Below are 16,670 nucleotides of genomic sequence, written 5' to 3' on the forward strand. Positions count from 1 at the left end.
GTAGATTATTTCTAGTAGTCTGAAGACATGACAGGTTAGCAGTGTGATGGGAAAGAAAACTTAGTGAACATTTTTAGGAATATTGTGCTAGTAATTATTTTAATATAATGTGCATTGGTGATGCATCATTTATAGTCCATTAGAGGTGAGGTAGATAAATTTAATTTTTTTGTTAGTAATACATAATTAAAGGGAAAAAAACCTTAGAAAAATTTTTGTTGAAGGTATCTTTATGATTATGTCTCCTTCAGAAAGCTAAGTTACTTTAAAAGTGGTAAAATTAAAATGAAATCATGCTGGTAATATATGACTGGGTAATCAGGTCTCATTTTGTTGTGCCAGCACCACAGTGAAATCCTCTGAGCTTTGACAGCATTTTATTTATACATCTATTAAAGCACTTAGTAAATTGTGTTTTGGTAATTTGTTTTGTGTCCATGTCTTAGAAGATATTTCTTGTTTTGAGATCTCTAGTATCTGACATAGTTCCTGGCACATTGGAGACCTGCTTATTTACTTAGTGAATAAATTAATGAGTAAAGTGAATACAATCAATTAAACCAATATTATTTTAACACATTTAAATAATACTACTTCAATAAACAAGTCACACAACTAGGAAATCATAGTTTTAAAGATCTTTTTTTTCATGTCTTACAACAAACTCCAAGTTAAAACAGAATAAATTCTGTTATCAAATTGGGGTAGGATTTGTTTTTTTTTCTGTGACCTTTTTCTTTTAAATAGATGAATAAAATGTTTTTTTTAAATTGTATATATCCTACCATACAAGTTAAATGCTATCTGTGTTACTGTCATTTTTACTTTTGTTTCAGGCCCACTGAACTAGATGCACTGGTATTTGGCCATCTGTATACCATTCTTACCACACAGTTGACCAATGATGAACTTTCTGAGAAGGTGAAAAACTATAGCAACCTCCTTGCTTTCTGTAGAAGAATTGAACAGCACTATTTTGAAGATCGTGGTAAAGGCAGCTTATCCATCAGATTGTCTTAAGAATTATGTGTTAATTTAGTTATTAGTGAACAAAATTTAACTTTTGAAATATATGTTACTTGAATGATATGATAATGGTATCAGAATTTTAAAACCAAAACACTGCTTTTTGAAACCTCAAAACAAATTATATAATTAATGTATCCTATACATGTACTTTATACTGTTATTTGTGTACACATTAAAATAATTCTGAATGACTTCATTAGATATGCTGTACTCTATATCTGAAAAATTTTGTTTTCTTGAAACGTGTATGCACATAAAAATAAACCTTATACAACTGTATGGCTGGTGTATTTACTTGATTTTTCTGAAAGCCTCTCTCTGAGCATCATACATAGAGTATCTTTTCTACGGCAAGTAATTTGTGTTCCGTATTCCCAAGATTACTTTGCTAGATACATGGTAAACCTGGTCATAGGAAAGATGTTCTTCACAAGTATGCTTTTAGAAAATGTGACGATCAAATCTTGGAACAGATTACTATTTAAAAACATTTCTTCATATCTAAACTTAATTGAATTTAAAAACATTTCATCAGAGCAGGTATAATTTACATTTGATAAAGGAATTGTTTTAAGGACCTTATTGAGACAAGAATGTTTTAATAATGCTGTTTTATTCCTTTTGTGGGGAAGGTAGGATGGTTTTCACAGAAGTATCAACCAGCATTTATATGGAAGCACTAAGGATTATATGTTGTGTCCCTTTCAAATTTTCTAATATTTTATATATTTTATTTTAAAAATCATTTCTTGAAAATGTCTAGAATAATGTACTTTTACGTTTTCCTTTTTTTTTTTTTTTAAAGATTTTTATTGGGGAAGGGGTACAGGTCTTCATTGGGGAACAGTGTGTACTTCCAGGCCTTTTTTCCAAGTCAAGTTGTTGTCCTTTCAATCTTAGCTGTGGAGGGTGCTGTTCAGCTTTAAGTTGTTGTCCTTTCAGTCTTAGTTGTGGAGGGCGCAGCTCAGCTCCAGGTCCAGTTGCCGTTGCTCGTTGCAGGGGGCATAGCCCACCATCCCTTGTGGGAGTCAAACTGGCAACCTTGTGGTTGAGAGGATGCACTCCAACCAACTGAGCTATCCGGGAGTTCAGTGGCAGCTCAGCTCAAGGTACCGTGTTCAATTTTAGTTGCAGGGGGCGCTGCCCACCATCCCTTGCGGGACTCAAGGAATTGAGTTGGCAGCCTTGTGATTGAGAGCCCACTGGCCCATATGGGAATCGAACTGGCAGCCTTCGGAGTTAGGAGCATGGAGCTCTAACCGCCTGAGCCACTGGGCCGGCCCCTATGTTTTCTTTTTATGTACCAGGCATTTAAACTCATTTAGTCCTTATAAAAATACTGTGACGATTGTCCCTAGTTCACAGAAGAGGAAATGGAGACAGTGAAAGGATAATACTTGAAACTAATACAAAAGAAAAAGGAAAGGGTAATACCTTGCCTAGGCTCATGGGGTTAGTAAATTGAGTTGGAATTCAAACCCAGGTGTCTGGCATCTGTTCAGTTTTTAAGGAACACAGCACTTTTCTTTAAAACTGTAGATTTATACCATATAAGGGGTATACTGAACTAATTTTGTAATGTGTATTATTATTAAAATAAAAAATCCCAAGTTAACTGTGTTTTTGCACAATTTTTAAGATGAGTTTTTTTTGGTATATATTTTTAAATATTGTTTTGTATTTAATGATGCTTTTAAAAATATATATTACCCTAAGGTTCATTTAATTGAACTAGTACCATTTGTACCTCAGTATATACAATCTAGACTTTTCTTTGAGTATTTTTGGACATGAAGATATTACAGCAACATGGGCTGTGATATTTTAATCTTAATCATTACAACAGGCTATATTCTTACCTTAATACGAGGAACTTTATATCAAGTCGAGATATTTACTGTTATTTAAGACTACTGTCTACGATCACTCTCCAGCCCAGTTGCTCTCTAGTGTTGAGTAAATGATCATCAAAACAATACATTAGAAAATACCGTGTTTCCCCGAAAATAAGACCTAGCCAGACCATCAGCTCTACTGCGTCTTTTGGAGAAAAAAATTAATATAAGACCTGGTTATAATATATAATATAAAACACCAGGTCTTATATTAATTTTTGCTCCAAAAGACGCATTAGAGCGATGGTCCGGCTAGGTTTTATTTTCGGGGAAACATGGTAGAAACCTTGATGTCTTATGGTGATTCAGTTACTTTCTTTTATCTTTTAAATTTGAGTCCATAAAGCCAAGTCACAGTAGCTAAAAATTTTCACTGAAAAGCCAGTTTGCTGACCAAAGAATTAAATGTTATTTTGCTGCCAAAGTACTTGCTGCCAAAATACTTAACATGTATGCTGAATTTTAATATAAATAGCATGATCCCTTATTTAAATTAAAATCATAAGTAGTGAGAAAGGAAATCAAGACAGGTACAGTCTATAGTGTCATTTCATGACTTTTGAATGATGTGCATAACTATCTTCTATGAAACCCTTTTGCTACTTCTTAATTGATTTGAATATTGGATGAATAGATATTGTATTAATTCATTAGGTAACCTAAATCCAGAAAAAGTAGAAACTGTCGATCTGAGAGATGCGTTAATAATTTGTTTTGGTACATTTTTGATGACCAGATGAGTTAGTATTTTTCTTACTGTTATCTATGATTTCATTTAATGAGAATGGGTAAAATGTAGCTGTACATTGAGACAGTTCAAGTTACTACATTTCTAAAGTAAATTTAAGATACAACTTTTTGAACTTAATTTTAATTTTAATTTTTTTAAAGTATTACAACCAGTTGCTTCCTATCATTTATAAATTTTACTGAGTCTTAAATTTAAAAATATTGTAAACGTTTGATTATGTCTGGGCTGATAAACATGGTCTGACAATTAAATTCGTGAATTCATCCTAGAAAAAGTGCTACATACCTCTGCTGAATATCACTATGGTCACCTTCGAAGTACTCCCCTTGGGAAGCTATGCACAGATTCCAGTGCCTAGTTCACGCTTCAAGGCGATTTTGAAACTTTTCCTGGAATTCAAATTATTTCCTAATTCCCATGTGATTTCTTTGATCCATGGGTTATTTTGTAAGTGTACTTTTAAATTTGAAAATATTTGAGGATTTCCCAGATACCATTCTATTGATTTCTAATTTAATTCTCTTCTGTTTCTAGAACATACTGTATATTTCAGTTCTTTCAGATTTGTTCAAGTTTGCATTATGGTCTAGAATATGGTTTATCTTGGTGAATATTCCATTTGCATTTGAAAAGTGTGTATTTTGCTGTTATTAGAGTATTCTATAAATGTTAAGTTGGTCTAATTGGTTGATTGTGGTGTTTAGGTCTTTGATGTCCCTATTAATTTTCTACCTACTTGTTCTACATTACTGAGAAAGGACTGTTGAATTGTGGCTTTTTTCCTTCTTTCATTTCTATCAATTTACTTAATGCATTTTGAAGATTTCTTGTTAGGTGTATATATATTTAGGATTATTATTTCTTGGAAAATTGATCCCTTTATTGATATTCTTCTTTATCCCTGGTAATGTTTCTTGCTCTGAAATTATTTAGCTGATACTAATTTAGTTATTTATTTATCTGATATAGCTACTCGTTTTATTTAATGTTTGCAAGGCCATATGTGTGTGTGTGTGTGTGTGTGTGTGTGTGTGTGTATTTAAATATTTAAAAATATTTTATCTTTTCATTGCTTTTTTTTTTTTTCCCATTGGGGAACAGTGTGTTTCTCCAGGGCTCATCAGTTCCAAGTCGTTGTCCTTCAATCTAGTTGTGGAGGGCGCAGCTCAGCTCCAAGTCCAGTCGCCATTTTCATGGGGGCACAGCCCACCATCCCATGCGGGAATTGAAAGGGCAAGCTCGTGCTCTAACCAACTGAGCCATCGGCCGCCCCTCCGGAAGCTCAGCGGCAGCTTGTTGTCTTCACTCTAGTTGTGGAGGGTGCAGCTCGCTGCACCATGTGGGAATCAGACTGGCAACCCTGTTGTTCAGAGCTCATGCTCTAACCAACTGAGCCACCCAGCCCCCTGCAAAGTCTATATATTTTTATCATTTTACTTTTAGACTACTTACACCCTTTTATTTAAAATATTTTTCTTATAAACAGCTTAGAATTGGATCAGACAATTTCTTTTAATTGGTGTGTTTAGGGTATTTACATTTAATGTAATTTTTGATAGAGGTAGATTAAAATATTTTACCAGATATTTTCTATTCTACTTGTTCCAATTTCTTTTATCTCTTTCTTCCTTCTTTTGGATTGAGGTTTTTTATTGAAGCAATTTTATCTCTACTATTGGCTTATTTTTTATACCTTTAATCATTTTTTATAGTAGTTGTCCAGACTTTACAATATATACCTTTAATCAGAGCCTATTTTCAAATAATATAGACTACTTTTTTAAAAATTAAATTTATTGGGGTGACATTGGTTAGTAACATTATATGGGTTTCATTTCTATAATCATCTATGTATTACATTGTAATTATACTACTTTACTCACAGTTTATGGCTTGTCTTTTCATTTTCTCAGTGGTATCTTTGGAAGAGCAGAAATGTTTAATTTTGATTGAGTCTAGTTTATCAAGTATTTTATGGATTATGCTTTTGTTGTTATAGTGAAGAAGTCTACCTAATCTAAAGTCCTAAAGACATATAATGCTTGCAGTGTATGAGACATTGTTCTAAGTTCTTTACATATATTAAATAATTTATAACAATCCTATGATATAATATCCCTGTTTTAGAGATGACAAAACTAAGGAGGCACAGAGAGATTAAGAGATTTCTTCAAGGCCACATAACTTAAATTTTATATAAATTTATAGTCTTATGAAACTTTCACTATGAAACATTTAAATATTTGCTATTCTAAGTGAAAAGTAGTATCTTATTACTTTTTGATTTTATGTCTCTATATAAGTGAGGTTAAACATATTTTCAACTTTATTGGTTATTAGTAATCTCTGTTTTTGTCCATTGCTAATTGGATTGTTTTTTTTCCTTACTGATTTATGTGTGATGTTTGTATCATAGATAAATTAACCCATTGTTTTCAGAGGTTTTGTGGATATTTATCCTCAGCTTGCCATTTGCTTTTGCTTTTGATAGGTGTGAAAGGACTGGAAAATTAGTGAACAATCTATGATGTAGTATTTCTGTATATAAGGCCATAATATTGTGAATAATAATTTAACATTACTCATACAAGGTAGAGCCACTGTATCATGCATTGGCAGTCATTTGGTTATATAATGTTAAATGTTTTTTCCAACCAAATGCAATAACAGATTAGGTATCCATTATCTGTTTCCTTGGAGAATTTAGAAGTGCTGAATTTTTCACTGGACAGCTCAAGAAGCATTAATTTGTCAAGTTCTTGAATACCCATGTAGTCTTTATTTCTTGGTATCATATTTTTATTTTATCACTAGACTAATACTCTTCAGAGTTAAATTCTAATCAAACTTTTATGTTTACATCCCCCAGAGTGCTTATTTTCATTCATTCAGTAAACATCTTGAATTTGTCAAGGATTGTGTAAAGTAAGTAGTCTGAATAAGTATCTGCTATTTCCCAGCCCCTTATCTCTGGGAGTTTCTTTACTTGTTGAGCATATGGTAGGTGCTCAACAAATAATTATTGAGTGGATTTAGGCCGTGGATAATCCCCTAATATTTGGAAATTAAACAACACCCTTCAAAAACACCCAGGGTAAAGGAGATTAGAAAATATTTTGAATTTAGGAATAATGAAAATATACCCAAGTTTGTGGGATTTAAGTTAAATAGTGCCTACAGGGAAAAGTACAGCTTTAAATGTTCATATTCAAAAAGGAAAAAAAGCTTACAATCAATTATCTCAGCTTCCATCTTTAGACTCCAGAGAAAGAAGAGCAATTAACCCCCAGATAAGTACTATGAAGAAAATCATAAAGAATGATAATCAATGTAATAAAAAATGAAAAACCAACAGAAAATAAACCAAAATGACATAGGAAACAGACGTAATAAAAGTCAATAAAATTCTAGATAATTCAAATGGGGAAATGGATATTATTTTAGACAGATGGTTCTGGAACAAAGTCGATATCAAATGGAAAAAAAATCACAAGAAACTAACTCAAAATATATTATTGACCTAAATGTAAAAGTTGAAACTAAAACTTCTAGAAGAAAACACTGGGAAAACCCTTTGTGACTTTAGGGTAGGCAAAGATTTTGTTGATAGGACACAGCACTTACGAAAAAGGAAAATATTGTAAAATTCATCAAAATTAAAAACACTTCTTCCAAGTGACACTTTAGAAAATGAAAAGGCTTGCCACAGACTGGGAGAAATTATTTGCAATAATATATCTGATTAAATTATCAAGAACAGATAACAAACTCTTAGAACTTAATAAAAAGACAAACAATCCAGGTTAAAAAGTGAGCAAAAGACTTAGACATTATACAAAAGAAAATATATAAATGGCTAATAAATAGATGAAAAAGAAGCTTAATGTCATTAGTCATCAAGTAAATGTAATCAAACCACAATAGATACCACTGCACACCTTTAAAATGGTTAAAATTGAAGTTTGACTTTACCATGTGTTGACAAAGATGTGAAAGGATTGGAATTCTCATACATTGCTAGTGGGAGTAGAAATTGGTGTAAGCAGTTTGGAAAACTGGCAATTTTCTTAAATGCACGTTTACTACATGACTGAGTAAATCCGGTTCTAAGTATCTGCCCTAAAGGAATAACACCATGTCCATAAAAAGGTTTGTACCTTAATGTTTATCAGCTTAATTTGTAACAGCCTGGAATTTGAAAAAATTCCAAAAGTCCATCTACAGGATGAATAAATTATGGTATATTCAAACAACAGAATACTGTTCAATAATAAAAGGGACAAACTATTACTTGCAACAACCTGGATGAATCTCAAAACCATTACATATGCTGAGGGTAAGAGGCTAGAAGTGAAATATATATTCTATGTACATATATATGAAGTTCTAGACTAGGCAAAGTTAATCTATGATGACAGAAGATCAATGGTTGCCTGGGGTGAGGTGATTTGTTTTGATTGAACGCAGACGGGCACAAGGGAACCCTTTGGGGGAATGGGAAAATTCTCTGTTTGGATTTTGGTATGGTTTATAAGATGTATACATTTGTCAAAACTCATCAAAATGCATTTTATTCTATGTAAATTATACTTCAATAAAGTTGATTTAAAGAAATGAATTGGGTGACACTTTCTGTTCTCAGAAATTTATGTAAGATAGGGATTATTCAGCGTTACTGGATTTTGAGGAGAGATTTTTTGACTACAAATTCAATTTATATTTTTGTCATTAAGTTTTTTATTTCCTCTTAATTTAAAGAGTAAATCAATGCTACGTCCATAGTCTAGAATTTCAATTTAAGGTAATTTTCTTCACTTTTCATTAAGATTAAGAACGATGAGATATCTGGTTAATGAGGAAATAGGTTTTTGTTTCATTCTGTTGCTTTCTCCCCTTACTTCAAATCCTGGTTAAGACTATTCTTAAGAGTTATCCTGAGCTCTAGGCTGTGTTACACTCCCCTCTTCCACTCTTTATCACTTAAACATTGTGCACTTTTCAAGTGATCTTGATCCCATGCCAGACATTGCTTGTTTAGATTAAGGGCAGAGGTAAAATAGTTTTTAACTGAAGAAACTGATGCTTAGATAATTTGTGATTCTTGAAAATCTCTGGGTATATTTAGCTGCATGTCTCAATCCAAGCTATTTTCTTAACTCCCCCCCCCCCCCTTGATATTATTTGACACCTTTCCATATAGCCAGAGATCACGAACTTAATTCAGAAGCTAGGTGTGTGATGAATAGAGAGACAGACGGGATATTAGGACAATAGGAATAGTGGGGTCTATGTTAAACTGGAGAGTGCATCCCTCCACCTAAAGCATTAAAATAACCAAAAATTAAAACAACTTGCCTGCTGAACAATATGTCTGAAATCATATTCAAGTGGTTGACCATCATTATGAATCCATTGACTTGTGACTTAAAATATATTGTGCCATTTAAAGAAGTTTCTAAATTTGGAGGCAAGGAATATCCTGGGAAGCTCTTCAAACAATACATATTTCCCCTACCATCTGCCTAACTGAGGACTACTGGTATATTACCTTGGTATCTCGTGCTAAGTGATAATAATCAAGTTGATGGCACCATGTGGCTTTAGTTACTGGTCATTAGTAACAGTTTTCTTTTTGCCAGCAGAGAATGTTAATTTTGCTATGGGCTTTAGCAAAACTACATTGTGTACAATTGTATTATTAGAGAAATGACCAGAGATAACTGTATGTAGCTCTCACCTGACCCATATTAACAATGACTAGTATTTGGGTAAGAACTCTGTGTTCTCATTTATTATTCATTCATCCACTCAATAAATATTTAAATGTAGCAAAATGAGTTAGTGGTTTCTTGTCTCTGAAGATACTTCAAACTTAGTATTAGGAGGGAGAAAATCCAGCACTGGTATTCAAGTGGCGGAATGTCGGGAGATGGGCTTAATGAAGCCTCTTAGGATCAGCTGGACTGCTAGCAAACGCTTCATTTCCTGTGGATTTCTTTTCTCACAAGCTGAGCAGAGCTTCAACAGTTCTCACAACAATTATCACCCACTTGTTCTGTAGGTCTCAAGTTTTTTTGCATTAGTCAGGTTGAAGGATTCATAGTATTAATCACGACTGAAGTTGTTATTTATCACCTGCTGGGTGAGAAATAATAATTTTGGCACTAGTGGGGCAGCAGGCCAGAGGTACCAAATTAAGTAAAACATCTAAACACGAGCAAGGATCATTTCTCTGATTAATGAATTGTTACAAAGAAAAAGTGCTACTCATTATCTGGTCTTACCAATACAAAGTGGAGCTTGTAAGAAAAAAAAAGTACTAGCTTGCTCAGACCCTTTTTTCTGTTTATTTCATTTCTCTCTCTCTCTCTGAACAGATTTGTGTTGCAAGTCACACCATTTTTCATTTTTTGCTACCAAACAACACAAATGAAGAAATACCTTATATTTTAATATTACATCAGAAAATATTTCTGTCTATTGAAACAATGTTTCTTTGTGACCTTTACTAAATATGAAAGATTGTGTAAATTACCTTTAAAATGTTGAATTACCTCCTTACATGTGTATAAAATAAAGATTAAAATAAAGAGTCGATGAATTTTACTTTTTCTACTTTGAACTGAATGCCATTGCTGAAGGGCTTATTTTAGAAAGGATAAATTTTCATTTTGTTGTTTTTTATTTTGTTTTTTGAGAATTCCAAATAAGAAAAGCTTATTTTCACTTTGACTCCTAGAGCAATCTTTATATTTCATAATGCTTATCTAAGAAAGCCCACTTCCTGTTATGATGGGAGCAGCAAGGACTGGATTTATTCTCCTGCCTTAAAGAACTGAAGAAGCCAGACAAAATATATGAAACAGTGGTTTTCAGACATGAAACAATAGTCATTTCAGGACAGTGATCCTTGCATGAAAAGAAACAAAGTGAGCCTTTCAATTGTCCCAGCTTCTGCTTAGTATTTTCGGGCTGTAGCACAGGAGAGGGGAACAAAACAGGGCCCGGTAGATTCCCTGAGTTGAGAAGACAGAGTTCAGAGTTCAAGAAGGCCAACCAAGGTGGCTAGAATTCCCAAAGCAGAGTACTGGAGAGAACTGCATGGAGCGAGACCTCTAGAGAGGGTTCCGCCACTAGACTTCAGCTGAGTATTGTATTGATCATCACAGGTATATGAAGAAACTACCAAGACTCAGGAAAGAACTATTGGGAAAGAGCAAGTAGAACCATCGTTAGAGTTCGTAGAGGGCTAGAAATCATTTGCATTCCCATCAGAGTGGAAAGTCACCTGATACACATGGGCATCAAATGGAGTCCTCAGAAAGGCACTGCCTCAGAAGGGGATTCAGGCCAAATTAGTGTTAGTCAAAAAAAACAACAAATAAAAAATAATTACACTGAGTTTAAACGTGTGAACAATTATTGACATTTAATGGAATAGTTGTAAAAAGCTTCATGGAGAAGGTAAATGGAATTGCGTTTTAAAAGGTAGGTAAGTAGACTCTGAATCGGGGAAGACTTTTATTAGAAGATCACAGCATGAGTAGAGTGTCCAGCAAATTCATGGACAGTAGGTAAATCAATGCAGTTGGATCAGAAGGTTTCTGTATGGTAGCCATGAAAGATGAACTTATAAGTGTAAATTTGGACTCGATTTGGACAAAAGATCTTGAGGGCACTTAAGCAATTTTGACATTTAGGCAACGTGGCAGTCATCCTAGACAGAACGCTGTTCTGAACTTGGAGTCAAAAGCCTTGGGTCGGATTCCTGCTCCCATTGGTAGCTATGTGTGGCTTCAGGCAAGGCCCGCCCTCTCTAAGTTTTAACGTCCTCATGTACAACACAGAAATGTTACTACCTGTTCTGCTGCTTCACAGCCTTGATAGGTCTGAAGCATTCCACAAATCCAAAGTATTATTTTTATTGGAAAGAAGAATAAGATATGATTAAATTGGCTGTTGAGCAAGATTGATCAGGAAGTGATGTGTCATCTGCATCGTGCAGTAGGAAACAAAAATGAAAGCCTGTTTAACTTAAGTTGAGGTAATGAGTACTTGGATTAGGACGGTTGCCAAGGAAAAGGAAATAGAGGGGCAGATCTGAGAAAAACTTGGAAGGAAAAGTTTATAGGGTTCATAGCTAAACAGATGAAAAGAAAAAGTAACATCAAAGATTTTGAGCCTCAATGGCAGAAAGGGTATAGTTGATAGAAAAGCAAATTCATGAGACTGACAATTTTGATGCCAGTTTTGGATATGTTGAGTTGGACATCCAAGTAGAAAGGTCCAGTAGGCAGTTTAAAAAGACATTAATTTTCACAATTCTAATTTAATGAATCTCTCAAAGAAACTTCTGTACAAAACAGAGAGCTTTATTAACCATATCCTTGGTATTTTTTAGGATATAGGAGAACAAAAAGCCTGGGGGTAGAGGAGGGGGTAAACTGGATGTAATTTAGTTCTCCCAACCTTGACAAATGCTCATTTAAAAACATATAAATTAAACTTGTCAGGATAAGCTGCTAAGGGGCTGCTGGCCTCATCTTACAAACTCCCCAAATGTAAATTCACAAAATCCATTATGTTTGTTTTTCTGTAATTTTATTATTAACATATGTATGTTTCCATTTTCTTCCCTCTAGTCATTAATTGAAACAATTACAGGTAATCGGAAGTGGCAAATATTGATGGAAATTATGTTAACTGCCTGTTGTCTTCAATTGAGAGAATTCAATTTCTGGAAATCATATCACATTGAGTCACTACTAAGATGGTCTTGATGGCTTCTATTTCACTTACTCTCTCGTAAGCATAACTGGTCTTAGGTGGGATATGTTTTCATTTTGGTAAGTACATAGATTTTTTTTGTTTCATAAATTTCGAGAAATTATTTCTTTTTTAAAAATTACGTATTTTTGTTTGAGTTTTCAAAGTCCATGTTTGAAAACTTTTTTGTTTATGGCCAAATATGGTAAGTGGTACAGGACAAGAACTAAATATCACTTGTCTTCTTTTAGTCCCCCCGACTACCTGTCGAAAAAGGGAGGTTGGGGAGATATTTTATGTCCCTGAGAATTTTATAGGAAAATAAATCCATATGTTTCTGATGAATTTACACGTAACTCATTAAGACCTGAGGTTTTTGTAAAACCTATTTAATGTCTAAACAGATCCCTTTGGGACAATCTTTAAACTCAATTCTCCTCTATTGCTCTCTCTCCCTCCCTGATAAAAATAGAGGATCATAGTAAGAGAAAAATACTGTATTATGCCTTGAATTGCATGTCTGGATTCTGGATACCTCTTAAAAGAAAAAAAAAATTATGTTTTAGGATCCCAGTCTTGTGTGTGTGTGTATGTGTGTGTGTGTGTGTGTTTGTGTGCATGCATTTGTGACATATAACACACACACACACACACACACACACACAATCAAAATCCTATTCAAGTGTTCCTAAAACTCTGTATTGGATCTGTAGGATAGCTGCCTTGTCATTTATTTTTGTAAGGGTGACAATTCCCTTTACTCTCATCTATAGTAATGGCAAATCCCTAAAATTAATTACACCTTCTAATTGTAGGTGTAACCTTTTCTATGTACACCTGGTGCTAACAAGCATGCTTTACACTACATTTTCCTCCAAAGGAACAAAATGCAGGCCATTTCTAAGGCATTAGGCACAACAATTAAGCAGGGGATAGTGAGTGCCCTTTGCTTTCTCCTTTATCAAAATATATTCATTCCAGTTTTCAAATTGCTGTTTTTGAGTCCTAAATCTCTACCCACACTAATTTCTGCGGGTCAGACTTTGACCCTGATTGGAACAAAATCTGGAGTCGGATATTCACACCAGGACGCCTCCACCTCCGTGCGTGTCAGAAGCCATATTGCTGCAAATGCCTCACACACCTTGGAGTGCAGCTTGTGGAACTGATGAGGTGAGAGCGCGGCACAGCGGCACGGGCCTGGTAATCACAGGACTGAGGAAACACATACATCATCTGCCACCCAGGTTGGCATTTCAAGTAAAAAACCTTCACACTGTGTAAGATGTTGGACAAATGATGGCCATATGCATGTTTGTCTGGGTACAGATGGCTCCGCGTTCTCAGAGAAGAGAAAGCTGAGCTCGGCTCTTTTTGCAGACAGTTTAATATTGGTGACACAGTTTATGTCCTCTGCAAAAACAATAATGGAGGGGAAGGTGACATAAATTATTTGCAAATCGTTTGACATATGCAGGGCATTGTCCTTGCAATAATCACCATCAGTTTGTCAGTTTAAGATATGAACCGTGCCACTGCCATTTTATATCACTGTGTTAAGCTTTCACATGTTGTCATTTTACAGATTTGTTCTTTGGAGAACCACGGAAACACAAATCAAATTGGATTATGTTTAGTCATGTACTGTATCATGCACGTTGCTTAGATAAAAATAAAAATGTGCATCCTAGGGGATGGGATCTTGGGGCAGTCTTCCATTCCATATCTTTGGGAGGTGATAGTTAAACAAACCTCTCCATCTATACCATTACTCAACTTTAGTTCATTGTTCAATTGGTGAGATTATTTTTGAGAATATAGACGCCCATTTGTCACTATAAAGATATATAAAAGTGTATAAGATGAAAGTAGCTCATTCTAAGACTTTTTCTTATGTTTTCTAATCAATTTAGGAAATTAATATGCAAATGTTCAGTGATATCTCCTAGCCATCTTTAATTTTATATATGCTATTATTGGATTTCTTTCTCAACCTAAGAAAATTCCTGTGAATGGTGATTAAATAGTAGATGGTGTTGTCCCCCTTTATAGTATGAAATGAATGCCATATGGCACTTTTTACTTCTTGAATTCCTGATGTCAATTGATGTTGAAAACCGTGTGTTACAGTTTAACCATATATAACATTGCTCTATTGCATATATTTGGACCAATTGATAAATGAACTTTAGAGACAGTTTCTCAATTTCCCAGACTTTTCAATAAAACTATAAATTCTAAAACAGGGCATTCAGAAATTGAGTACAAACATTTCTGAAGAGAAATATGATTTGTTTTCATTTGGAAAAGTTACTTCCATTCAGTTACATCAGCAGCGCTGCCTCTGCCTTCACTCATTACATAGTCCTTAAAACAAAGATTTATTACTTTTCCATCTTTGAAATAACATTTTTCTCTTTGAAGGTAGCCATTATCACTATGCTTTTTATAGCTATACTGATAAGTGCAGTGAGACAAGCATTTACAAAGAAATTGTTTAATTTATCTTAAATGATGCACATAAACGGTGCATCAGGGAATTTGACATTAGGTTCAGATGATTTCAGAAAGTCTATATAGTAGCATTAAATCAGAATTTACTTAGCATCCAGGAAAGATTTAACTGAAAAACAAAAAAAGAAACTTGATGAAGATGTTGATAGAATCAAATATTGTCTTTATAGGACCAAAGTGGAAAGATGGCATTTTTAAACTTCCAACAAATTTAACTAATCCATTTATTTTAGAATCTTTGCCTATATACTGATACATGAACTCTATGTGTAACCTCTTATTGAACCTATGTCCCATAAACATCTCAAATTCTACTGTTCTTTCTAAACTGCTGTTCCTCCAGTATTTTCCCCGTCTCAGTTACTATCCCCATCTATTCAGTTGTTCCTTCATCTCTGTTCTCCTACAACTTTCATGTTAATATCTGTTATAAGTATAGTTAATTGTTTTAATTACTTACCTGTTCAATTAGACTGCCAGGTCTTTGCGATCATGTGAGACTCACGGTTGGTAAATATTTGTTGAATTGAATTGAATCATCTTTGGCTCTTCCTTCTTCTTCATCTCAATGTTAAACATTGTCAACTGTTGTTATGATTTGTCTCTAGAATTTGTTCCATCATCTTCATTCCATTGCCTTTTTCCTGGTTTCAGATCCTCATTGTCCTATTATTTTTTGCTAACTATTCCCTCCAGACTGAGATCTCCAGTTTCTACCTCTGTTCTAGTTGGGTACATGTTTCCTTGTGATCCACATGCTGCTTTCCTCTTCCTGCTCCAGGGACCTCATGGTCTTATTATACTCATATGATTGACTGATTGATTGGTTGATTGATTATTTATGTTTCACCAAACATGACTTATGAGATATTATTTTATTATTAACTTTTTGCATAGATTGAATTTTAGAATGTTGTTCTTTACCCTGGGTTGTAGCTTTCACCAAATCCTCTCCCTTTTGTACATGACGTCTATTTTTTAGCTCACATGTCCAGATCTAGATTTCTATTTTCTTTTTAACTGTTTACATATGGTACTTTAAAAACCTTTCTTATTATGACAAATTTTAAGCATACGAAAATCTAGAGAGAATAATACAGTGAACTCCCTGACCCATTGCCCAGTTTCAACAATAATGACCTCACGGACAATCTTGTCTGTCTATCCATCCATTCCCACTGTTTCTGTGTGCCATTGAGTTGAATTAGATTCTAGATGACAAGTATCAGCTTTAAATATAGTATGTATTTCTAAGTGATAAGAACTATCTTGAAATCTTATGACATATCATTATCACACTTATCAAAATTGACCGTAACACCTTACTATCATCTAATATGTAGTCAATGTTCATATTCCTTCGTTGTCTCATAAAGATATTTTAAAAATTATGTTTGTTCCAATAAAGATCTAGATAAGGTCCACACATTGCTATCAAGTTGATGAGTCATTTAATTTTATATGATCTATAGAGAACTCTTCCATCTCTTTCCTTATTTTACTTTTTGGTCATTTAGTATTGAAAAAACTAGGTATTTATCCTATGGCCTTTCTGTAGTCTGGATTTGCTAATGGCTTCTTCTTTCTCTTTATTTACCAGTTTTCAAATTAGTGAATTGGTTTCCTAACATCCTTCAATGATCAATGAATGTATTTGGGTTTTTTTAGTATCATTATGAACAAATGGACTTTTAAGAATTTACTTTTTCAATCCA

The 16,670-nt window shown here is 33.9% G+C and overlaps 1 protein-coding gene and 1 long non-coding RNA gene across 6 annotated transcripts in view; both read left to right on the forward strand.

The window, feature by feature from the left end:
• Positions 1-1,308, forward strand: part of MTX2 (metaxin 2) — a 56,554-nt gene extending 55,246 nt beyond the window's left edge. For all 5 annotated transcript variants that reach the window (XM_019739340.3, XM_074338403.2, XM_088794462.1 and 2 more), the window contains one exon: positions 837-1,308. In XM_019739340.3, coding sequence (XP_019594899.1) covers positions 837-1,020 — 184 coding nt within the window. In that variant the 3' untranslated portion in view covers positions 1,021-1,308. The remainder of the gene's footprint in view (positions 1-836) is intronic.
• An 11,015-nt stretch (positions 1,309-12,323) lies between these two features.
• LOC109451261 (uncharacterized) overlaps positions 12,324-16,670 on the forward strand; it is a 189,838-nt gene continuing 185,491 nt past the window's right edge. Inside the window, exon 1 of the long non-coding RNA XR_016019810.1 lies at positions 12,324-13,688. This is a non-coding gene — a long non-coding RNA (uncharacterized LOC109451261). The remainder of the gene's footprint in view (positions 13,689-16,670) is intronic.

The sequence above is a fragment of the Rhinolophus sinicus genome, chromosome 17 (assembly GCF_057876585.1).
Source record: "Rhinolophus sinicus isolate RSI-liver-muscle chromosome 17, RSI-T2T, whole genome shotgun sequence".
Lineage (NCBI taxonomy): Eukaryota > Metazoa > Chordata > Mammalia > Chiroptera > Rhinolophidae > Rhinolophus > Rhinolophus sinicus.